Below are 25,544 nucleotides of genomic sequence, written 5' to 3'. Positions count from 1 at the left end.
AAATTAGGCAGATTAGAGTAACATCTTCTGATAATGTGACATAAATCGAGTAAAATAATAAAACCGTTTTCCAACATTTTTTTATATGCGCCTCAATGGCTCGTTTCCAACAATTTTGAAAACACTACAGTCCCATCGTGAGCTTTGGTTTCTTCGTTTACCGGAAGACTCTGTGTTTACAGCAGCTTTCGCTCTCCACGTTAGCATCGTTGGTTGACGAGCAGGGAACAGGAATTCACCAATAAACTAACAATTTGACCGTTTTGTCAGTTCAGTTGGATAATTGTATGCGGCACTGCGTTTAGCATGATTGTTTGGAGGCGGGAGGGCTACAGAGAAGCATAGCAATGACGAGCTGGCTAACGTAGCGTCGAGGTTAGCCAGCTAGTAAACTAACCGCAGCGGCTAACTTCTCTGAGAGGCGGTCCATCCAGTGAAACAGGTATCAGTATGTCCACTTCACTCAGTCTGTGTTTGCTTAGGTAACAACTGACAGCGTCGTAATGTCACATATCAACGTTAGGCTCTAGTGTGTTTACGTCTGTGTGTCTCCTCGCAGGTCCGGGAGGGGGGGGGGCAAGCGCGGCCATGGGTGCTGAGAGCAGCGCGGTTCGGAGCTGCACCCTGGAGGAGCCGCTCCTGACGCTGCCCTCCGGACTCACCATGCACTCTGCTGTGCTCCAGGATGGAAAGCCTGCATCCGTGTTTGTGCACAAACGGGGAAATGAAGACAAAGTCAACAAAGCTGCCAAGGTAAGTGAAGGTGAAACCTGTTCCTGATACCATGGCACTGCCTCACTAACCCTCATGTACTAAAAAGAACTCTAAATGCTGCTACAGTGGTGAAAAGAAAAGAAAGTCTACATTGCAAACAAGCATATTTATCTACAAGTAAAAACCACCAAAAAAAAAATAGTCCTAAAATACATCACGTTTACTGTATGTAATTCTCAGTTGTTTGATTAGTGGACTGTATTTGCTCTGTCTCTTGCTTCATTAACTTTTTATCGTGGCTTTGACTGTTTTTGTTTTATATATTTTTTCTTCTTGTCATTTGTATTGGCATGTGGTGACTATTGTAGTTTAAATAAAGTATCTATCTATCTAGTTTACAACTTCAGGAGACCCACCAATAAACCAAATAAGTAGAAACAAATAACTATCTCATACAGTGAAAATACTCAGCAGTTAAGTTAAGTTAAGTCCCTAAAACATGTCTTGATGCATTTGCTTTCATTGTAGCTCAGCTAAACTTGTCATGGTTTTTGCACTCAGGCTGTAAAACCAGTTCTTACACATGGATCTTCCAACAGTTGTGTGATGTTTTTCTTGCGGGATATAAATATATAAACTTTAATTTCCTGCAGCACCTGAAGACCTTGAGGCATCCATGTCTGTTGCGCTTCCTGTCCTGCTCAGTGCAGGATGGCGGCATCCACCTGGTGACAGAGCGTGTGCAACCCCTGGAGCTGCTGCTGGACAGCCTGTCCCCAGAGGAAATCTGTGCAGGAATCTATGACATCTTGCAGGCACTTGTCTTTCTGCATGAGAGGGTGAGCAATTATAAGTATGAAGCTACTGATGCAAATCAGTCTTTGTCCTTTTGTCTTTGTTAAAACAGGAATGCATACGTTCCTGACTTGTTTCTGTTCCTTAATCACCAGGGCAAATCAAGCCACAACAACGTGTGCATTTCATCTGTATTTGTCAGTGAAGATGGCCATTGGAAACTGGGAGGGATGGAGGCTGTCTGCAAGTTCTCTGAAGCAACTCCAGAGGTAGAATAATATCTAACATATTCCCAAGAGGGAGTCTGTATTTATATATTTTTTTGTTCTGTCCAAAATCTAAAAGTACCTTTGTCAGATATTTGCAGACTCACTTTACTGTGTATCAGTTTCATGTTTTGATTTACTTCATCTCCTCAGTTTCTCACAAGCATTCAGAATTTGAGAGAGGCCAGTTGTGTTCCTCCAGAAGAGCAGGTAAGCAGATTAAAGGTCATGATGGAAAAAATGTTGTAAGCTCCGATTTTGTTCACAAGTTCTCATGAAACATGTTGTTGGCAGGTTGAGGGCTTTAAAATGCTTCCAGATAATCATGCTCACTCTCGGGACTGTTACTCTTTTGGAATGATGGTAGAAACCCTTATTCCACTTCTGAATGGCTACGGTAAGTAATAGAGTGATGACTTTAATATTTACAGCAGTGTTTTAAATCCTAATGTTGCAATTTATTAAAGCTTGTGTATGCTTTCTTATACAGTTGTTTATCCATCTCTTTGTTCCTGTTAGTGTCACAGGAACTGTCTGACAGTCTGAAGAAGACCCTGCAGGCAGGTCTGCTGAACTCTGACCCTTTGTTACGCCCTCCACTGAGCTCACTGCTGACTCATGATTTTTTCAGGTTTGTGTGGTCATGTTTGCTTTATTTGTGATCAATATATACTCACTCAGAAAGATTCACAGTCTTTATTTTCCTGTGAATAGGAATGACTTTCTGGAGGTGATGAATTTCCTGAAGAGCCTTACCCTGAAGACAGAAGAAGAAAAAAATGAATTCTTCAAGTGAGAAGCAATTTGGTGTTTTGTTATTAGAGTAATTTACGAAGCAGAATACATTTTTTTGCCACTTGCAGAGCTTTAGATAGAGATCTATTCTTTCAGAATTGCATTTTTGTATAATTGTATTGATTCGATAGATACGGTTAATTAGGAAATTTAAATTGTTTCTGATACATTCCCCCCACATAAATGTTTCACTACTTTATTTTGTGAAGAATATCCTTAACATGCTGTTTGTATGTTTGTATGTTTGTGTAGGTTTCTTCTAGACCGAGTCCAGAACCTCCCTGAAGAGCTGATAGCTGCACGCCTTGTCCCCAAACTCCTCAATTCTCTGGTTTTTGCAGAGCCCATGGCAGTCAAAAGCTTCTTGCCTCATCTTCTCAGGCCAAAGAAGGGTAAGTCAGCATTTTAATGAACTCATTCCCCTGCTGTTAATAATAACTAATACATTTTGCAATCAATGTTTGTGTGCATAGATTCCAGTGGTAGTGGGAGCAGTGAAGAATGCCTGCTGTCAGTGTCCCTTTACCGTAAACACGTGATTCCTCAACTTCTCAAGCTCTTCAAAGTCAACGAGGAACACGTTCGGATCGTGTTACTGGCTCACATCCACATCTATGCTGAGTTCTTCTACCACGATGAACTCAAAAACCAGATCCTACCTCAGGTGGAGTATTAACATCAAATCACAGTTATTAACTAAACTAAGTTTAAAGGAATAGTTCAAGATTTTGGAAAATACCATTTTTACTCTTTTGCTTTTTACTCTTTTGCTTACAGTTAAATAGAGCCAGGATATTAGCTTAATTAAGTATAGAGTGGAAGCAGTGAGCTCCAGGGCTGTCAAAAAATTAAAAAAAATAGTTCAAACATATAAATGACTCACAATTTGTTCGGATGAATTCAAATGCACCCCTCCCTCATTCACACCCGTCTGTGTGTGCCAAATAATATGCAGTCAAATGAGGCCGTACATTTGCTACACATGCTGCTCCACTTGTCAGCTCAATCGGATGGTAAGCTAGCAGGTGAGCCCGCAGATTTGTTGTCATTGACAGCTGCCTTTTACAAAGTCGCCAAAAATCCTTCTCTTTGTGACTTTGCCATCCAGGGTGTAGAAATATAAAATACTTTCATATGTGCCATCTAAGATGTTTTGATGTCATGATTGTCAGCACAGGAAGGCAGCTCAGTGTTTCCCTCCATTTTAACAAAACAATACTCCATTAACATTAGCTTAGTTTACTGATAGGTAGGACTGTGACACTATTAAAACATGACAATATTTCTCGTCAAGGTTAATGCTGTCTCGCAAAGCAGTGTTCAGGTTATGGTACGGAGCGCGCACTCCAAAAAACAAACAAACCAAAAACAAGACAATCGATTCTCTATCACTAATTTGCACGTCACATCTTTTTATAATGTCACCGTGTGGATCAATTGACCTTGTTGCAGAGGGTTCCCTCGTTCTTCTTTGTGAACTCGCAGCTTTTACCTGCTGAGAAGATCTCACAGTCAGATGTAGGAGATGGGGAGAGGAGCAGGGGTAGATTGACCTCAGGTCTCTACACTGAAAGTCTGAGGTAGGAGGAGCGGAGGAATCTAGTGCAGCTGTGGAAGCCTAATGATGCAAAAAGTAAAATGAGTCGCACTACCAAATTAAGACACAGTTTATAAGTGTGTGGTTCTAATTGTGTATTTGTGATAGGGTTTGTGCAATCAAATGTTTTTTTTATTAGCAATATTTTATAATTCATGAAAATGTGATTCTTTATTCCATATTTATATACTAGAGTTGTTTCTATATTGTTCATATTCATTTTTGGTATTTGTGATTGTTTATAATTTTGGTATTTATGGTTGTTATTCCCATAAATACCAAAATGATCTATCTATAAAATATCTATCTCTATGGAGGGGATGGAAGGCAATCTTTTTACAGTGCTTGCATATTGGATACTGCATATGATAATTCATACTTAGAAAGTGGAACAGAAGTGACATTCATTACAATATCATTTGTTAAAACGTGTCTAAATGCACCTGCATTGTTTTGCATCTTGTCACTTTCAGTTAAATAAAAGACTTTATATAAAACTTTCATAGAAGATTTTTCCAGTCATATATTTCATCTCGTTTTCGTGAACCCAATACTGTGTATCGTCACACCCCTACTGAGGTCAATCGTGCCTATAAGTCAAGTTAATAGTTTTAGAGCGCCCTCTGCTGGATCTTAAGGCAAACCTCTTCCAATGGTCTTACAGAGACTGCAGCCTATATTTCAAACAGGTCAATACAGCTTCAATATGAACTTTTTACCCAACATTCAAACAAATTTCGAATAAAAAGTGACAGCACTAGTGAGCTTACTCCACACATGTTTTTTTTATTTATCTGGAGATAATAGAGACTTAAATGTCATTATGCATTTTTTCTTCGTTAAATGATATCTCCTGTAACTATCTTGTATGTGTCTGTCTGCAGGTTTTGCTGGGAATGAGAGACACCAATGATTCTCTGGTGGCCATGACACTGCAGAGTCTGGCAGTGTTGGTGCCTTTGCTGGGGGCCCAGGTGGTGGTTGGAGGAGAGAGAACCAAGGTCTTTAAACGCACCACACCCAACTTCAACAAATCTACAGAGGTCACCCCGGAAAGTAAGTAACACATACAAATGAAAAAACACACAGCACTCTGCTTGGGCAGTATCTATTTTTTCATACCTTCACATTTCATCGGCGTGTACAATATGTGATGGTACTTGTGTCCAAAGAAAAGAAAAAAGCTAGCCTACAATGCTGTATGTCTTACATGCACTGAGCCTACTGAGACTTAGTCTGGCTGGGTTTCGATATTTACGGCTCATTGAATAATGAACAGATAGTAATTAAGTGCCATCTTCTGTGGATTCTTACTGAGGGACCCGATGACACTTGACACTTTAGACCCAACTTTCTGGAGGCAAATAGTGCACACAGCGTTGTCTGTGTTGGCTTTCTCAACTTTATCATCATGACTACTCCCAAACAGGGGCAGTTTTACTAGTCCTGTAACATTATCCCCAAAACTCAGTCTCCATCTTTCTTAGCTCAGCTGCCTGTTCCACCAGTAGAGACTGACCTCTGGTGGCACGTGAGTGGCTATACAATACGTCACCTCAATACGGCATCTCCGTATCAGTTTAATAGAAAGAAGAGCATTTGTTTATTTGGGGGGGTTGACGGTATTGAAAATCATGCCTTTGGGATTTTTAAATACCCTGGTATACTAAAATAACTTGATACTGTCCAAGCCTACACAGTACATTATACCACACGAAGTTTACTTGGCTCATTTGGTAGAACAACTTTATACATGTGTTTTATCTGAATTTTGAGAGAATTGATTTTTGACTAAACTGATTTTACTCATTATGGCTCCAGAGGTGAATTGTTTAGTCTTTACTCATAAATTGATGCATTGGAAAGTTTGTAAGTACACCAGGAGTTCATTAAAATAACACTTACCTGATGGCTTTGGCTCCGTGTGGTCGCGCAAGATCCCGCACAGAGCACATCTATTGCCGGAAGAGATTAGTAGTAGTACTAGTAGTAGTAGTTGTTGTAGTAGTAGTAGTAGTAGTAGTAGTAGTAGTAGTAGTAGTAGTAGTAGTAGTAGTAGTAGTAGTAGTAGTAGTAGTAGTAGTAGTAGTGAAGAAGGGGCAAGAAGCAGAGTACAGCAGAAGACATCAACGTGAGTAGAAGGATAGGACAACATGCTATACAGTTGTATCTATATTAGTGTTGCATGGTCTACCAGTACCCACGGTATACCGCAGTGCCAAAACGTCACAGTACCTACTATACCATAATTTCTACACAACGGTAATACCGTTGAACACTGTGCCAGTGGGACCCATAGTTTCTGTAAAAACAAATCTGGCTTGTGAGCACAGCTGCATTGTCCCGCGCACATCTCATCTGTACAGCTGCAGTCACTCACAAAACACAGACAGTCATAGCAGAAGCAGCAGATCTGAGCGTCATGATAGCAGAGCTATCAGAACTAGTTTTTTGAATAAAAACAAATACTCTGCGGCCAAACTCGAAAGTGCTTTTGTCAAAGTGTACGCGTTAATGCATGTAGCTTGCCAGCAACAGAGAGCGATGGCTGGAGAGAGGGGAAATTTGGACTTGCAACATGTTCAATATTTGATAAACTTTGATAAATAAGCGAACAGCACTCTGTGCAGCAGCAGAAGTGCTTCGCAGCACAGAGCGTCTCTCCTGCTCACAGCCTGTCAACAGCAGGAGAGCGTCCCGGCTGACAGGCTGTGAGTTGACGAGTCACACTGGATGGCAGAGGAGAGATGTAGAGACACTAATACTGTACACATCTGTTTAAACATGATTTTAGGGGACTTTGTTGCATTTAAAGCAATGTTGTCTATAGTTGGACTGTGCTGATTATTCTGGTCCACAAGTATTTTTTTATGTACACTGCAATTATTTTTTTACTTAACCAGTAGAGTTACCATGTAATGCATTAAATGTATGTTTATCTTGCACCAACCAATATTAAGTAATTCTAAGTTGTGTAAATATCTCTCTCTCTCTCTCTCTCTCTCTCTCTCTCTCTCTCTCTCTCTCTCTCTCTCTCTCTCTCTCTCTCTCTCTCTCTCTCTCTCTCTCTCTCTCTCTCTCTCATATATATATATATATATATATATATATATATATATATATATATATATATATATATATATATATATATATATATATATATATATATATATATATATATATATATATTTAAAAAGAAAGATGTAGAAAGATCTACATGCTCAGTAAACTATTAACTGCATTTTAAACATATTTTTTTCTTTCCCTTTTCAGCTTCACCTGTCCATATTGTTGGAAGCTCCCACCCTCAACTTGCCCAGCCTTCGAAAGTCTTGAATTTGTTCCCCAGACCATCAGGGACTGAAGGCCTGGTCCTGGGTAACATGGGTAGCTTAGTGACTAGCAAGGAGACTACAAGAAATTACCCTCTGATGCCAAAATCAGGTGAGACACCCCTTTTCTTACTCTTCACTTTACTTGATGGTTTGGTTTGACGGTTTCATTGGTTAAGTTCACTCTGTTTTTCTGACGTGTGTTTCAGATGTCAGCAAACAGATGTCGCTACCTTTGAACGGCTTTGGTCAGGGCAGTAAGATGGAGCCACTTTCTTACAGCCCAGGGCAGGTAGACAGACTCAAAGGTCAAGTGGAAGACTGGCCGAACTGGAGTGACCCTGAGGAGGGTGAGAACCGGGATGGACAGCCAGTCCAAATCCACATTCAGTCTTCAGAGAGTGTGGATCCAGTCAGCAGCAGACTACCCCTCTCACACCAGAACATGGAAGAGGAGCCATGGGATGACTTTGAGGACACTGAACCTACCTCAGATCTTTCCCCAACAGCTCCTTTATCAGACCCAGTTATACTCACTCCACCCAGAGGTGATGCCACTACACCTGTAAAACATGAACCTCTGAGACTGGGATCCTCCAAACCCCTCAAACTGAGCTCATCGCTGCGGCAATTCACACAGAGCAAGACCACTTCTACATGGGACAACATTTGGGCTCAAGAGGAGATGGACTCGGAGAAAACACAAAACCCATCAAAGCCTAAACCCACAGCGCCACAGAAAAATGTTGGGATAGGAGGTTTAGGCGAGGAGTTCACCATAAGAGTGAAGAAAAAGCTAGAGCAGGACCCAGAGCTGGATTTGTTTGCAGACATGGTGCCAGATATAAAGCTGTCCTCTCCAAGTCTGCTGCCACTAGAAGAAAACAGTGTGAGTGATGTTGGACTGTCGTCAGCCTCTTCAGAAAACACTAAATCACAGCAGGAGGACTCATCCATAAATACTGTAACTTTCACAGCCAAGTTTGCAGCTACCAGTCTGACTGAGGTGAGTGTGTGTGTGGGTGGGTGTTCAGTTACATTTAATTCTCTTTTCTCAGGATTTTGAAAGCAGGGTGCAAAATCTTTTTGTCCATCACTCAAAGAAAGTGAATGTTCAAACTTTACCAGCTGTATAGATTAGCATTGTGTTTTTTGGTTGGTGATTGAAATAAATCCACCAGCTGCTTGCATATTTTACTAGCATTTGGCTTGTTACTTACTTGGTACTTTGTGCCCTGAAAGGATTTCAAACATTCAAGTAGCCTTACAGGCAATAGCATTCAAAAGTAATTTGCAGAAATCCAGAAAATAACACAATACATTTAATTAACATTCTTGTGGGGAGGGGAAATCTACACAAAATGCTGAAGTTTTAAGTATAAAAGGTTAAGGTGTGTGGCTTAAATGGGGCACCTAGTTTAAATTTCAAATCTCATTTCTTTTTCTAATTTTTTCAACAGACATTCATTTACACAAACATTTTTGTTTGGTCTTTGTTCACATTTTAATGTTTGTTTTTTCTCTCATAGACTGAAACAGATGGCTGGGGTGATGAAAATGATCTTAACTGGGAGGATGAGAATGCCTGGTGATGACGTTTTAGCCGCCTGTCTCATCTGGAGTGACAAGTTAAAGACTTGAACATTGGATCACTCGTATCCTCCAGATGCAGCATTTCACTGACAGCCAGTAAACTGAAGGTTGCTGCTGTGCACAGATCCACTTCTCATTTAACAACACGATGCAGTAAGAATGATAAACAGAGACCATCAGAGTTTTTATATCTTAGTCTGTTGGTACCCAGACTTTTATTATCAGTTTTTTTTTTTTCATCAAGATGACTTGCTTTGGAACTGGATGTTTATCAGATGGTGCTAGACTTGGACATAAATGAAGCCATTCTTAATTATTTGCCAACTGATACCGGTCACCTCAAGATGAACAAGGATTGTAATCAGAGGTAAATGTCATCTTGTTTTTAATTGTTTCTCTAATTTCTTTTAAATGTGCCAACATCACTACTGGCATGAAAATCAAGGTACACTTTTTTGGCAAGACACCAAAATGTGTCAGGCTTGATTTACAGAAGGTTTGCACTTTGAATGAATGTGAAATAAAACTTACATAATTTATTAATAAGTGTTTCGGTTGCTGGTGGAATAAAGATTTTACTGTATCAAATATGATCTCATTCTGTTTCATTTAGTTCTGCTCTGAGGTAACTGCAGTTGTTTGAGGCTACAGACAGAAAGTTATTACTTGATTTTTTTTCAACCAGACAAGCAAACAAAAACATCTACTTAGAGTGCCAAATACATAAATCCTGTTAAATTAAAACAAAATCCACATGACTTTGTATACAAAACTTTTTTAATAAACATCAATCAAAACTGACAATGGTTTTAAAAAGTGAAGAGGAACTTTAATAGATTTAATAGTTTTTGTACACAGAAAGCAAATAATCTGGGTTAGAAAACAAAGGTTAGGATGTTTGACTGGCTGCTCTGATGTGGGTTATGAGTGTCTGAAGCTCCTGTACTCTGGAGTCCAGCCACTGTGGAGGTGGTTCATTAGTTTTGGCTTTGTCTTCAGTGAGCGCCTGAAGGGCTTTCAAAGCGCACTCTGCTGTCTGGATGTAGCGGCTGTACTCCTCCTCTGCACTAGTCTCCTGCCGGGCTCTCTTAGGGGAGGGCTGAGGAGGAATATAAAATTGATCCATCCTTTCATGAAGCAAATTCTTGCTTACAATTGTGATTGTTTTTCTCATTATGAGACATTTCTTGTACAAACAAAAATTTGACTTGCTGAAAGGAGAAACAGGATGTGATAGATGTATTTTCCTGAATAAATACACTATATACTTAATAGAACTTTTGATATTGTCAGGAGAAGTTAAGAATTAGCTTAGGGAAATAATATTACACATAACATACAGCATATTTGGGCAAAGAAGTGTAGCTCCAACCAAAAAATCAGTGGTTTATTCACTGTCTATAAACGATCAAATAAATACATATAATCGTCATCCATGATTCCCTGGTTCATATTATGCCATCTACCCTCTCTCCTGCTCATGTGGGTTTGAATACAGTTGTACAGTATCAATGTGAAGCAGGGCTGGACATGACTGCATATTCAGAAAGCCTGTGAATGAAGATATAAGTTATTTCAATGATGCCACTCACCTCCAAATTAGCAACCGCTTCTGCAGCCAATACGCTGGAAACGTTTACTTTGTTTTCCAGCCTTTCATTGTGTTGCTCAATAACTGGAGTCTCCAGCTTTAGCCTCTCGAGCCGTGACTCTACATCTTCCTGTGCATTTACAGTCTACAAAAAAAAAAAAGACAGGACAACTTCAATGTTCAGTGTCAGTTTTATCTTTGGTAAACCTTCATTTAGATGTGTTGATGTCTCTTACCTTGCTAAGATAATTCACCACCTTGTTCTTGGTTTCCTCTACACACAAACTCTGGGAAATGACTTCTTCGTGGTTTGTGATCTTTAATACCGAAATGAGACATTCCACGTTCTGTTAATACATCAACATCAACAGGACTACATGTGTAAAGTTAGCAATATCTATGAAGTTCTTGACGCACCTCTGCAAAATGAGAAAATGCCTCCAGGGTGTGCTGATGTAGCAGCCAGGACCTCTTAGCCAGCAGAACTCCAAACAGGCTGCTCAGTCTTGGCAAAATTTGACTCTGTGGAAACAAACAGTTGGTGTGAATAAGAAGGAAAATAGATACTATGTTTTCACTGTTCACTTCAAAATCCAGTGAAAACATTACAGCTGCAAGTACTGACTATAACTGATAATTCCATTCATATTCATTTAGTTTATAAAATGTAAAAAAAAAATGACACAAATGCACATCAGGCATTGCAAATACCCAAAGTAATGATTTACACTGCATATGTGACAAAAAAACCAACATTTCATGAAGAGGAAGAAAAAAGAAAATAAATCTGTAAAGAGTAAATGTTTTTGTATTTTTATTAAAGTTACTATAAGGCACTTTCATTTTGTGTTGATTTTGCCAGCCTGTGGAGAGTTGTAGTAATGTTTCTGGGAATGAAGACTATTTCCCTATAAGCACCACCATCTTGGCTAGTGTGTGTAAGTGAAAGAAAGACTTATTTTTAATACTTTTTAAAATTATTTTATACACAGCTGGTTGCAAGATGCATATTGAAGAGGTAATGTATGTTTGTGGCTGTGTAAGGTTAATAACTAATGAGTAAGGAAGCTGATAAGAACTTTTCAAACTTTTGCACAGTCATACAATGACATTTGCTGTGCTCCCCTCGTCCTAGTTATGTCTTTGTACTCCTTTAAGCTACAATGCTACATGAAATATAAGCATGCTCTTCCACTCTGCGTGACAAATTGTTTCATCTGCTTTCACAGGGAATCCAACCGTGTGGCAGACATTCAGAATAACTACATGAAAACGGTCTTATTTGCTTATGTAGATCACATGGAAGCTGTTTCATGACCACTTAAAAATTCCTTTTAGTTACTTTAAACATGTAAATATCTCACAATCAAAATTTCAAATAACTCTTAAACAAATCTTAACTCCCTTTTTTCCCCACACACTAAATGTTTAGGTTTTTTTACTCACTAGTGTGTCTAGCAGTGTCAAAGACCTTGAGAGCGATTTCTAGTGAGTGAATCAGTAAAACAATTGACCTTAATAAGCCATTAGTCAGTAGTGCAAGAGGTTAATACAGTAAAAATCCCTAGTGATTGTTTAGTTTAGGTACCTGGCTGTCAGGAGGGACTAAGATCTTCCCCAGTGATGCAAGGAACTCCAGAGCAGCCAGCAGCAGCTGATCTGCACACTTCTGAGACACCAGAACATCTACACACAACAGAGCCTGGGACATACAACAACAGTCAACAAAGGTATTCTACATTCTTTGTGTATTTATTCTGAACTGTGAAACTAACAGCATACCTGACAAATGACTTGGGGTTCAATGTTTTTCACCAAAATGGCTGATATAGACAGGAGCAGCTGCAGAGTACACTGGAGCACAGGGTGGGTCTGTACCTGAAGGCGGCAGGTTACAGTCATGCATTCACACTTTGTGACTGTGACTGTGACTGTGTGTGTGTGTGTGTGTGTGTGTGTGTGTGTGTGTGTGTGTGTGTGTGTGTGTGTGTGTGTGTGTGTGTGTGTGTATATGGATCTCACCTGATCTGGACTCATTCGTAACCAGAGCTGTGTGACTATTCTTGTTGCTGATAACTTGCACTGCTCCTCAGGAGATGATTTCCCTTGAACCACCATTAAGAGGGCTAACAGTATCACGTTCTGGAAACAGGATGGGCTTTGTAAATATAAAATCTGTGCATATTTTCTTTTTCTAATATATCCACTGTGTTTCCTGGCATTGTCGTCTTGGCTGAAATTAATAACTTTGGCAAGTATTTGATAGTAGCTGGCCAGTATGACCATGAAATACCCCCCACCCTGAAGCAGAAGATATGCTTCTCTGATGAAGAGAAGGTTGTTTTTATAAAACATTATTTTAAGAATTATAGAAAGGTTAGTGAAAGGACAAGGATGTGTTATAAAAATGTGAACTTAAATGATCAGAACCCTCTGTAGACAAAAATAAAAGAGTGAATACTAAACTCACTCTTAATTTTAGTCATACTGCTTTTGCCAATGATGTTTTTTTTTTATCCTGCAGTGCATTGTGTTATATCAAACCTCATGCATCTGATAGTTTAAGTTTAAATCTGCCTGCAAACTGACAAATCATAAAAAGACATGGGATTTAGTGCATTAAGTAACACCCATATTATGCCTTTAAGGTATAAAAGCTACCAGATAATTATAACATCAATGTTACATCAAAGGGTCAAAAATGTGAGCAAATTTTAGATCTCACTTCAAAAAGCTCTTAGAGGTCAAAGACAAACAAAAGAGTGAGGTCACTAACAATAATCTTATCTGTATCATCTGTTCCCTACCAAGGCAACAAGCTTATCTTGCTCTTAACATCACTTGAAGTGATCATTTGTCATCATTGTCTTAGTGCACAAGGACTTGGACTGCAGCCTTGCATTTGATATTCGTGCAGCTTTCTTTCTCTTCATGTACTCCAGATCACAGTCACCATATTTTCCTTGTTATCTTTAGGGATTGTATTATGTGTAAATAGACATTAGCCCCTTTCCATTTTATGCTTTTTTTTGTCTTTGCCCAATCACGGCATCATCGTTTAGAGTTCCAAGCACTTACAAAGACAATGCTCATGTATACAAGGTGGAGGTGAGAACTGCTGACTACTACTGATTACTTCCTCACCACTTTGTCCACTTGGCCTAGTTTGTATCCTCCGTTCTGCCAGTCGCTAAGAACTCTTTGAGAAAGGGCAATAATGTCACTCTCTACACGTCGAAGGACATCATGTGAAAGAGCTCTGAGAAGGACATGACACCACATGGGAAGGTTTTCCAACTGAGATGGGGGGAAACGCTCCACCAACTCCATCTGGAAAAAAACCCAAAACACTTAACATAATTTAACAGATACAATCAACACGCATCAATCAAAACCAGAAACAAGGACTCTGAGAGCTTTCAATGTAAACAAGTCGTTTCTTAAGGATTTATAATATTATAATATTATGCTTATAACATTCCTTATGAATTAGTTTGTTTGGCTGTTTCCACATCATTTCTACAGAGCTTTCTTTAGTTTACATTTTATTTGGCCTTTCCAATGTTAATAAATATCTGCTGAACTACTGCTTTTGGGTAATTTTGACATAAAACTGTTGGGTATATAAAGCGATGAGGGTTAGTTAGGGAGTGATTTCTAACCTGGTGATTCGGCGTCATAAGGAAAACCATACGTCTGAGCAGCATGCCCAAGTGGGACAACTGGTAACACTCGGTGGCGCATGATTTCACCTGAAGGAGGAGCGGGAGAAGCAAGAAAGGAGAGGAGGGACAGTTTGAGTGTCAGTGTCAGTGTGAAGGCTCAATAGGAGTAAAATCACCAGTACATCAGGATAGCAAAAAGGTAAACAACTGAAGTTGGTAGACCAGCATGAAAAAGGGTGGGATCCGACTAAATCTGTCGACATTATGACATAACAGATTTGGAAAATTTTTCACAGTCCCCAAACAGTCCAAAACATCAATTGTCACATCTGTTGGGGTGCCAAAGAAAACAGTCAGGACCCCATAATAGTCCATAACCCTACAGAGAGAGATTAAGGGGCCTAGAGTTATTTTATAGAGTGCTCACAAAGAGGTCATAGACATGACCTCACCTCCATTACCTTGTGATGTTTATCCAAGATGGTGAGAGCTAAAATTTCAGAAGCTGGGATATGATCCTATGAACTGTGTCCAATATGAGTCAACAATATTAATATACTTTACTTAAACAACTTGTAAAGTACATTTGTTAATTTTGTAAATAAATGTTCAATATCGGCAGCACATATCGGCTAAGGCTGATGTCAAAAAAATTGTTATCGGCATCGGCCATAAAAAATCTGTTACAGACATACAAACATACATACATACTTTTCTGTTGCTCGAATAATCGTTAAATCATTACAGCTCTATTATCATCTGCATGGAAAAACTGAATTTCAATGATGGAAGTTGGGACCTCCTGACAAACATTGTCTTGATGGTTTCTGTATTAAATCATTCTCCTTCTCTATACACACCAGCTTAGCAATGAGGAGGACATGATGTAGACAAAGTTCTGCTGTTCCATACCTGTAAACAAAGGTGACAAAATCAGCAGTGGCTTCAATACAGTAAAGAAAAACTTATTTAATTAGTTATGTGTCTAAAAGTACTTGAAATCTAAGGTTTATGGTATAAGTATGAGAGCGCCACAACAATTGACAGATTACAGGAAAATGTTTCAAATAGATATGCCTCATCAAAATGCAGATGCACGGTACACATTTTTAATGCAAATAATATATGTGAATACACCTGTAAACCATGGCATTAAAAATGAAAATAGTGAATGCTTATCCTATTGAAGTAAAACCCTTATTCTATTGGGGGGAAACTCCACCATTACTCCTCATTCTCACCGCGCTGTAAAGCACCACACATCTGTTGCCAGTAAAGCTGTCTGTGTGTCAGCCTGCAGCACAGCATCAGCCAAACAACACTCCTGAGGAGAAGAGATAAAGTAAGGCGAGGTCAGTAACAGCAGGGAGGTAAGTCTGGGGCATAAACGAGCAACACAGAAAAAACAAAGTTTCAAAAGATTAAACTAAACCAGTCAGGATGAAAGTGAAAGAAGACATTGTATTGTTTGAAGGGTAAAACTAGATAAAACAAGGCTCAAATGTGATGAAAGATATGTAGACTTACAACTAGAGCCAAACTAAAACAGGTTTTTTCAGTCACTTGTGAAATTAAAAGGCAAAAAAGGGAATCTAAAGACCATATATTGACCAATATATGTTATTATTATTTTTCCAGTCAAGAAACTTTTTTTTTTATTATTCAAGTTGACAGAATCTTTGAAAAGTAAGACCAATATTGAAATACTATATCTATGTTAAGCCAATATTACCCAATATCCACTGCCAACAAATCAGTCTGGCTTGTAAAGTACCTTTGACTAAAAAAAAAAAACAATTGTCTTTGGTAAAGTAAGTCACAAAGTGATGAGGTCAAACTTATGGCAAGCATCCATTTACAGAGAAGTTCCAGTGAAAGTCATTTAAAAATTGATGACATATTGTGCTGTGTGTAGAGCTCACCAGCACGGGGAAGTACACTGGAGGAAGCGCAGCCACACTGGCACAGAGTTGCACGCAGATGTGGTGGTGCAGAGTCACCTGGACCTGGGCCTGACCCTTCATCATCACTCCTGGCAGCAACACTGGCACTTTCCTCTCAGTATAACAACGCCGGAAACTCGTGAACATGGCCTGGTAGAGAGGAAGCCTGGAAATAGAAAGTATTGAAAGAAGCTTAAAAGCATTTTAGTCATGATGAGAAAAGAATGCTACTACAGTTGATGTAATGCTCCTGTCAGCTTCAAACGTGCAATTGAAATTGAAAAATATTTCAGTTTTTTTTTTTATTACCTGGGTGTCTCTTCTGAGAATTTGCTTCCGGTGTACCAAAGCTGAAGCACCTCTTCTGGTTGGGAGGCAAGCTGATTCAGCACATTCACTAGCAAAAGGCACTGTGGAAGCACATGCTCAGGTTTTAACCCTGTGAACAGAAACACAAGGGTCAGTCTGGGGTCTGGGGTGGTATGTTGCACAACTACAACAGATAGAAACAGTATTCTTATTTTCCTGAAGATGTTGAAAGAGATGTCAGCCTTCTTTATAAGTTTTGGCAGTAAAAGACTGGAATCAGCAACTAATTATCCTGAAGAGCCCTCGACTTGTATATGGGAGGACATTTTGGGATATGAGCCCAAACTGCTAACTCTAGAGTATTTGTGATGTGGTTTGTCTGGTATCAGTGTTATTGCTGATCTTACTTTCTCAAGTATCACTGAAACATGATTCATAGTCACTATTTTGTAAAGCTTCAAGAACAAAATTTACATTTCCACAGGCCTAAAGCAGTACACATATCTCCACTTATATTTCAGTTGTGAGATGCAGTTCAGGCCTCATGTGACTTTACACAGAAGAATGTGATCCTCGTCAGTTCTTAGAGATGTTTATGTTAGAAAAAAGAAAAGCTAATACCCTAAGTTGTATAGCATAGTTGAAAATACAGTAAAGCGTATGACATACATACGCTTTACTAGAATTAAATTTGCCAGACATAATCAAAAAGAACATTTTCATCTGTAGTCCTGAGGCAGATATGACATAGTACAACATCAGCTCATTCTGTATAGTTTATAGTATTCACTTGTGGAAAGGAATTGGCACACAGCTAATGCAATAAATTATAAACAATGTCTCTATCACGAAGGGAAACAGGAAATCCTTTATTAACTCTGCAACAATATGTGGAAAAAAAGGGAAAACTGAAGAAAAATGAGAAACTCACGCAGGTCCTTCTGGAGAACAACTTCAGCAAAGGGCCTTAAAGGCAACAGCTGCAACAGAAGTGCATCCATGGGAACCAGAGCCGCCATGTTCAGCTCATCGGACAGAGTCGAGGGCAGAGTTGGAGCACACAAGCTGGGAGGGAATTTACTAAAAGACATCACGGTCACAGTGTTCAATATTGCAGACACAAAGGATATGATTTGATCTAGATTTGCTTTTTAAAACCAAACCACATGTACCTGACGATCTGGAGGTAGAGTTGATGAAAGCAGCTACAATACTTTGTCAGAAAAAATCTGAATTCCTGTTAAAAGGAAGTATATGATGGGATGTAAGTTCCACTGCTTTATGTCATGGATCAGAGACTTTAAAGTGGAGTAGAGTGAGGAGGGTTTTTTCATTTTTTTCACTTTTTCAGTACCTTTATGTAATGAACCAGAGTGTTGGCAAAAAATCTGCACATCTTTGCAGTTTTCTGGAACAGTTTGTGTTCTGGGCTTTGTTTTGCTTCCTATAAAAAGAACACAACAGTATGAAAACAAAAAGGTGACAAAGATCAAGTGTACTATTGACCCTTTGATTAAAAACACAAGTGTCATTTATGTCTATGAACAAAAGGGTATAACACAGGAAATACAGATCATTTAGGGTACAGTAAAGAATAACTGACACAGAAAAACGCACCACAGTGATGGCTCAGGTTGTTTATCAGCTCAGTGAAGACAAATACATTGCATTGTAGTTAGGTTCCTTCATTTACATTTGACATACTGTTATATAACTGCTACAGAAAACACTAAAAAATAAATAAATAAATAAATGAATATGATACAGTTCACAGCAAAGTAAAACTCGACTAAGATATCAAAGAAATGCAAGTTTAATCCTGCCTAACCTGTGAAGCTGCTGACAAGTTGTTGTTTTGTTTTTTATTAACAAGTGTTTGTTAAGGAATGCCAAGCATGCACATGGCTTTCCTACCTGCAGATCAGCATGTTTAATTTGTTCAGCCAGCTCCACACTGTTGTGGAAGGAAACCAGCAGGTTGTCATATAGGCTGCTGCTGATGTCACCGTGATGCAGATGTTCCTCCACCAATGACTGGTACTTCAGACTCTGTCTGAACAGAGTAATGAATGTTTGAAATAAGTCGTCAGAAACCAATTTCATTAACTATGAAATGTGACCTAGCAAACACTTTAAACAAATGAACTTATTTAATATGACATGCAATATGACATTAATAAAAATATCAATGTGAGTGTTGTGGTACTAACTTGACGAGGAATTTCCATGTGTTTGCATGCAGTGCCATGTCCAGCTTAGAGATGACGGAGCAGATATCCAGGAGGCTATGAATTACTGACAAAGATAAAAAAAGAATATATACATACACACCAATGCAGAATATATATACATATATATATATATATATATACATACATATATACACACACGAGACCACCTTCACCCTAACACACTCCCTTCAGGAAGTCGCAACACAAAACACAAGCTGCTTACCATTTGCAATACGACTAATTACCAAGCCCACATCCCATCTTAAGTGCCCTGAACACCTCACCAGGGAGGCGTCCGGGAGGCATCCTAATTAGATGCCCGAGCCACCTCATCTGGCTCCTCTCGACGCGGAGGAGCAGCGGGTCTACTCCGAGCTCCCTCCGGATAGCTGAGCTTCTCACCCTATCTCTAAGGGAGAGCCCAGCCACCCTACGGAGGAAACTCATTTCGGCCGCTTGTACTCGCAATCTAGTTCTTTCGGTCACTACCCAAAGCTCATGACCATAGGTGAGGGTAGGAACGAAGATCGACTGGTAAATCGAGAGCTTTGCCTTTCGGCTCAGCTCTCTCTTCACCACGACGCTCACCGGAAACAAGTCCGACTTATTACCGGCAATGCGGACCAAGCTCTGACACCGGTCATACAGGGAACGGACGGCCTGTATCAGGGGGTCCGGTACCCCGTATTCCCGGAGAACCCCCCACATGGCTCCCCGAGGGACACGGTCGAATGCCTTCTCCAAGTCCACAAAACACATTACATGTGGACTGGTTGGGAAAACTCCCATGCACCCTCAAGGATCCTGCGGAGGGTGTAGAGCTGGTCCACAGTTCCACAGCCTGGGCGAAAACCACATTGCTCCTCCTGAATCCGAGGTTCGACTATCCGACAGACCCTCCTCTCCAGCACCCCCGAATAAACCTTATCAGGGAGGCTGAGGAGTGTGATCCCCCTGTAGTTGGAACACACCCTCCGGTCCCCCTTCTTAAAAAGAGGGACCACCACCCCAGTCTGCCAATCCAGGGGCACTGCCCCCGATGTCCACGCGATGCTGCAGAGTCGTGTCAACCATGACAGCCCCACAACATCCAGGGCCTTGAGGAACTCGGGGCGGATCTCATCCACCCCCGGGGGCCTGCCACCAAGGAGCTTTTTGACCACCTCGGCGACCTCAGCCCCAGAAATAGGAGAACCCCCACTCGAGCCGACACTCGATTGCTGCCACAGCAGGCACCGACCACCTTGCGGCCACAGCTCCGGTCGGGCGCCTTAACAATGGAGGCACGGAACATGGCCCACTCGGACTCAATGTCCCCCGCCTCCCCCGTTACATGGTCGAAGCTCTCCCGGAGGTTGGAGTTGAAAATCTCTGACAGGAGACTGCCAGACGTTCCTATCAGACCCTCACAATAAGTTTGGGCCTGCCAGGTCTGACTGGCATCCTCCGGGCTTTTTTTTCTAAGTGGGTTTCTAACGGCAGATGTAAGCATAAAACTGCAAAGACAGGTACCAACACAGAAATTTCAATTTATAATATTTATTGCACCTCATCAGACCACAGCTAGTAGACATACTGTACTTGAACAACTGTGTTTTTGGCCACAAGTTTTGTAGTGGTGTGTGCCGTTGAGAGATGCTTCATTAGGTTAGAGTTGCTTGTAACGGACGTGGACAAATACTTCGCTCTGATACATAATGTACATTTCACATGTATGTTCCTGCCTTTTACCTCAAGGAGATTAAAGTAGTGTCTGTACTTCCAGTTTAAAAACGCAACCCTTTCCTCCGAACTCGCCATCGCTGCAGCTTCTGCTAGTTTGTGTGTGTGAGGCTGCTGTGTGCATGTGTCGTGCATGTGTAAACACTGCCTCTGATTGGCTTACCATGAAATCTTACTCTGCCTTAACCAATCATCATCACGGTTGATGAAGTCTCCCGGCTTTGCAGCTTTTGTGGCTGAGAGCAAAGTTGGCTCAGAACAGGTTCACTGAGTGGATTAGCTTCAGTTTGTAACGTGCCGCATTTAATTAAGTAACGTAACGGCGTTGTAACGATGGAAATAGTAATTAGTTACATTACCCGTTACTGAAAAAAGCCGTTTATTTAAACCACGTTATTCCCATCACTGGTTATGGACAATCTGTGACAAGCACAGAAGTCCAATAACAGAACACTGCTTGGGTTCAGGTTGGGGGGGGCATTCCTCCCAATCACACCCCTCCAGGTCTCATTGTCACTGCCAACGTGAGCGTTGAAGTCCTCCAGCAGAACGAGGAAATCCCCAGAGGCAGTACTTTCATTTCAGTTACATATCTGTTTGAGGCAAAAGTATTTAAACCTTTTCATTCAATAACGGGTGTGAACTTTCACAGCAATAATATAATAACTTCAACCAAACCTTTCCTGTCGCCGTTTATCAGCCCTGTACACCAGCTTGGAGGAATTTCAGCCCATTCTTTCTTACAGAACAGTTTCAATTCAGGGATGTTAGTGGGCTTCTGTGTATGAAGTGCCCAATTCAGGTCCTTCCACAGTATTTCTAGAGGATTTAGGTGTGGCTAAGGCTATGGCTCGGCCGTTCCAAAACATTAACTTTCTTCTGCTCTAACCATTCTTTGGTAGAGTACAACCTTTCTGTTGAGCATCAGTTCACAGACAAATACCTTGACATTTTCCTGTGGAGTCTGCTGGTACAACTTAAAACTCAAAGCTCCATCAATGACTGCAAGTTGTTCTGGTCCATCAAAGAAGGCCCAAACTATGATACTGTCACCACCATATTTCACAGATGGGATGAGGTTCTTATGTTGGAAATCAGTGTTTGCTCATCGCCAAAAAGGAAAAACCCTTCTCATTCAAGCCTAAAAGTTTGGTCTCATCCTTCCACTTAACATTTTTCCACTCACTTTCTGGCTTATTTATGTGGTCTTGAGCAAACAGTAGATAGCAGCTGTTCTCTTTGAAAAGAAGTGGCTTTTTTATTTCCAACTCTGCCATGCACACCATTGATGTTCAAAGTTCTCCTGATAGTGGACTCATGAACATTAAAATTAGCCACTGCAAAAAAAGCCGTTAGTTTCCTTGGCATTACCCTAGGGTCCCTTGTGGCCTCCCACACTATCATACGCCTAGCCCTCGGTTTGATCTTTGTTGTTTGACCAGTCTCGGGAGGGTAACACTGGTATTAGATGTTTTCCATTTGTACACAATCTGCCTGCCAATCTACTTGTGGAGTCCAAACTCTTTCAAAATGGTTCCAGGCTAGTTAGTATCATCAACTCTTCTTCTAAGGTCCTAAGAAATCTCAATGACACACTTCCTCAAACATGTTGTGAAGCTCAGACACTGAAAGAGAAGGCTTAGATTTATCTTTTTAAACAAGGCAGGACCTCCATGACTAAAATATGATTGTGATGCAGTGATTGAAACGCTCAACTCGAGTTTGCCCTTCAAATTAGCTGATAATCCTAGAGGTTCACATAAATATTCCATGTACAAATATGTAACATTGGATAATTTTCCTCAATAAATAAAAGAATAAGTTTTTTTGTCCTTTTTTTCTAGATTTAGAAATTTGATCCAGATTAAGGACCGTAAAAAACGGTGTATAAGACACACCTTAAACCCAATTTTTTTTCATTGAAAAGTGGGGTGCGTTTTATACAGCGGTGTGTCCTATACACCAGCACAATAGAGAGGTTGGATCTGGATGTAATTATATGTATATAAAAGGCTGTCCACACTAAGAACAATAACTATAACAATAACTATAGCATACAGCTACTCATTATATCAAATATGTAAAGTGATCATGTTTTTTTAAAGGTAATTGAAACTCATAGCCTAATCTGAACCCAGTCAGAGTTAATATACCAGTCCAGTTCAGTTCAGTTAAACAAATCATTACCATTAACCATTAACCCGACACACTGTTTCAGATATAATAGTAAATTGAAAAAAGTTTTGGAATATAAACGTGTTTATAAATGAATAGTTAAAGGTGCATTCAAATAAACCAGCCTTTTTGCCCCACATGACATCCCCCCAAAATATATATGCACCGGTTTTTACAGTATATATAGAGCAAAGGGGTTCACAAATTTAAAAAGGCACTGTATGTGCTTTTAATTCCTCTTGAATCCATTTTTTCTGGGTGTGTGACCCACATATGTTCTGTGTTACTTATACTTAAATAACAAAGAGCGTGTCAGCTGAAACCAGGGGAATGCACAACACACACACACTGTAAACACACACCTGTAACAATATCAGAGATCTCCTCCTCTGAGGCACTGCTGTCCAGAGAGATCCTGTCCAGCAGCTCCAACAGGCCCTTCTGGAGGGAGTAGGCCTCCTTAAAGAGTCCCTGCAGCAGGTCGGCCACCAGGGACAGACGGCCACAGTAAACCACCTCACTCTCCTGCAGACAACATGTACAATATGTTTAAACTTTTACATTTTTTATAATTTTCCAACAAATTCCAACAAATCCTAATTTTTTAATCTATCAATACTATCAAAATATTTAGCCATAATTGAATGTATTACTGCACAGTACAATTTAGGATGAAGCATACTGTATTACATAAAAACATGCAATACAAAGTTAAAATGCACTCGTCACAGCCACCGGTAACCTGAGCACGCTGACCTTGCAGTGCTCAAAAGTATCCCTCAAGACTTTCAGGATACAAGTTGGTAAGGAGCGGATTGCAACCAGTTCAGGGGTCTCCTCAAATGTGCCAACGTGACGCACACAAGAGGATAGTGCATCAATTATCTGCATCATTGACTGAAACACACAATGAGATCTTGTCAAAAAGATCTTGTGAGAATGGAGTGAGAACAGTATTACTATGCTTTACTAATATATATATTATATACACACACAAATATACACATATGTAATCAGGGGTGCAATACATTGCAAAGTGTTCCTAATATTTTTCCCCCCTCGTGTATGTGAATAAAGTAGACAAAATATTATGAACACTTTTCAATATAATGCACCCCACTACACCACCATCCACTACAACCTCAATAATAAACTTTAAGTAGAATTATCACCTGTCTGACAATGTCAATAAAAATGAAAATGTATAAGTTTCATAAAATTACAATTTATGGCAGAGCTAATTATCAGACTGCATCAGATTGCACAGGTTTACCTTATGCAGTGACCGATGAGGGTATACAATATATATATCATACACAGAATAAAAAAGATAACTTACTCATTGTATCATTTTGAAATACACAGCACTGCAATGTAACAACAGCAATAATAATTTTAGCCTAGCTGATTGCCAGAGATTTGCTAGATTTGCTTTTGCTATGTGCACATATCGTAAAATGGTGAGGACCAAAAAGATGTAAGAAAAGATGAAAATCTGAGCTTTATGATAGGCTCATAAGGACACACACACAATCCCCTCCATGCTTACGCCTAGAGTAGATAATAATACCTGTAGAATGTTCCTCAGTAAAGCACACAGTTCTGGGTTTTGACTGGACAGTCCCCCAACTTGAACCAAGATTTCTTTCATCATGTTGTCAAACATGGTCACTGTCTGCAAACATTAGTGACAGACCACAAACACACAAACACACAAGATGTCAATGAGGCAGTCATTTACAAGAAACAAAAGTCCTTCACAGGACAAAGATTTAGCAGACCTAATAAATAAATAAAATAAATTAGAATAATACTTGTTCCAGCAAATGAACAATTTGAAGAAATGATATCCCCTTCAGACGACAGTGCCAACTGACATTCACTGTTTACCTTTGGCAAGATCTTGGAGAAGCATTCATCTTCCAACTCTGACAAACCGATATGAGGGAGGAACATGTCTGTGATTATCTTCAGTATACCTACAGGAGTGTTATGTTTTTAAGACAGTTTATAGTTAGATCAAAAATTGTACAAAAGGCCATTGTAATTACAAACTGTGCAATAAAGAAACTTACGTATATGATCATCCCAACTCTCTGACTTATGATGCAAAGAGTTCCAACAGTCAAGAAAAACCACAGCATTGCAGCACATCCCTTTACTGTAATGAAGTTATTGTTCAACATTTGCTAACTTGCCACATATGTCCAGACTGTTATGATAGTAGCAGTAATAATCATTAGCAGGAGGAAAACAGAGGTTTAACTTGTTTCACTATGGAAATACACTTATTATCTTGAGTGGAGTAGAACATTTTCATTGATGTCTAATATTGGTGTTGACATATTAGTGCTGACAGACAGAACAACTCAAATCTAATCAACTTTATAGCGATTATTAGATAAGAAAATGAATCCTTAATTGTAGACATATTCAAATAACAGACACTGCCCCATTAAAAATAACATTTCATAGATATTTATAAATGTTCATATTTTTTCCATGCTTTCCTGTAAACATGTGTAATAATCACAGGGCTGGTTTCAGTGACGTTTTGAGAGGATATGGTAAGCTTTGGCAGGACAGACTTGAGCTCCTGGCGACAGGTTTCCTGACTCCACTGTACCACCTCATCGAGGAGAGAGGTGTTAGTCTGGGACATGATAACAGCAGGCGCCAGAGGAGGTCAGCACAACTGTCCAAAAGACAATAACATCAAATGAGTCACTAGTTAAATATAAACGCTTTCTCAAACTCGCTTAATGTTTCGCTTTGTCAAAGTTGAGCTAAGACGTGTTTATATGTGTTAATAAAAC

At 39.8% G+C, this 25,544-nt stretch overlaps 2 protein-coding genes across 3 annotated transcripts; one reads left to right on the top strand and one right to left on the bottom strand.

Moving 5' to 3' along the window:
- Positions 1 to 185: 185 nt before the first annotated feature.
- On the top strand, positions 186 to 9,671 carry scyl3 (SCY1-like, kinase-like 3). 2 transcript variants are annotated; one of them, XM_053322646.1, is made up of 14 exons: positions 186 to 442; positions 560 to 753; positions 1,368 to 1,553; positions 1,665 to 1,778; positions 1,929 to 1,985; positions 2,070 to 2,172; positions 2,295 to 2,406; positions 2,490 to 2,567; positions 2,823 to 2,962; positions 3,044 to 3,234; positions 5,052 to 5,223; positions 7,441 to 7,611; positions 7,709 to 8,505; positions 9,029 to 9,671. In XM_053322646.1, the coding sequence occupies exons 2-14, from the start codon at positions 589 to 591 to the stop codon at positions 9,089 to 9,091; spliced, it is 2,349 nt and encodes a 782-aa protein (XP_053178621.1). In that variant the 5' UTR covers positions 186 to 442; positions 560 to 588; the 3' UTR covers positions 9,092 to 9,671. The 2 variants fall into 2 exon arrangements, with proteins under 2 accessions (XP_053178621.1, XP_053178622.1); XM_053322647.1 differs by having other exon boundaries at positions 186 to 452; positions 569 to 753.
- A 262-nt stretch (positions 9,672 to 9,933) lies between these two features.
- Positions 9,934 to 24,863, bottom strand: firrm (FIGNL1 interacting regulator of recombination and mitosis). The gene is made up of 23 exons (XM_053322046.1): positions 24,804 to 24,863; positions 24,619 to 24,707; positions 24,299 to 24,403; positions 23,485 to 23,625; positions 23,091 to 23,253; positions 18,811 to 18,895; positions 18,515 to 18,653; positions 17,955 to 18,044; positions 17,773 to 17,837; positions 17,532 to 17,680; positions 16,601 to 16,730; positions 16,271 to 16,457; positions 15,590 to 15,672; positions 15,209 to 15,260; positions 14,346 to 14,435; positions 13,828 to 14,013; positions 12,706 to 12,825; positions 12,466 to 12,561; positions 12,272 to 12,385; positions 11,101 to 11,205; positions 10,920 to 11,000; positions 10,685 to 10,828; positions 9,934 to 10,191 (listed from the first exon to the last, which is right to left on the bottom strand). The coding sequence occupies exons 2-23, from the start codon at positions 24,682 to 24,684 to the stop codon at positions 9,982 to 9,984; spliced, it is 2,601 nt and encodes an 866-aa protein (XP_053178021.1). The 5' UTR covers positions 24,685 to 24,707; positions 24,804 to 24,863; the 3' UTR covers positions 9,934 to 9,981.
- Between the last annotated feature and the right edge of the window lie 681 nt (positions 24,864 to 25,544).

Source organism: Scomber japonicus, chromosome 7, assembly GCF_027409825.1.
Source record: "Scomber japonicus isolate fScoJap1 chromosome 7, fScoJap1.pri, whole genome shotgun sequence".
NCBI lineage: Eukaryota > Metazoa > Chordata > Actinopteri > Scombriformes > Scombridae > Scomber > Scomber japonicus.
The sequence above is the reverse complement of the archived record's forward strand: the minus strand, read 5'-3'. Positions and strand labels throughout refer to the sequence as shown.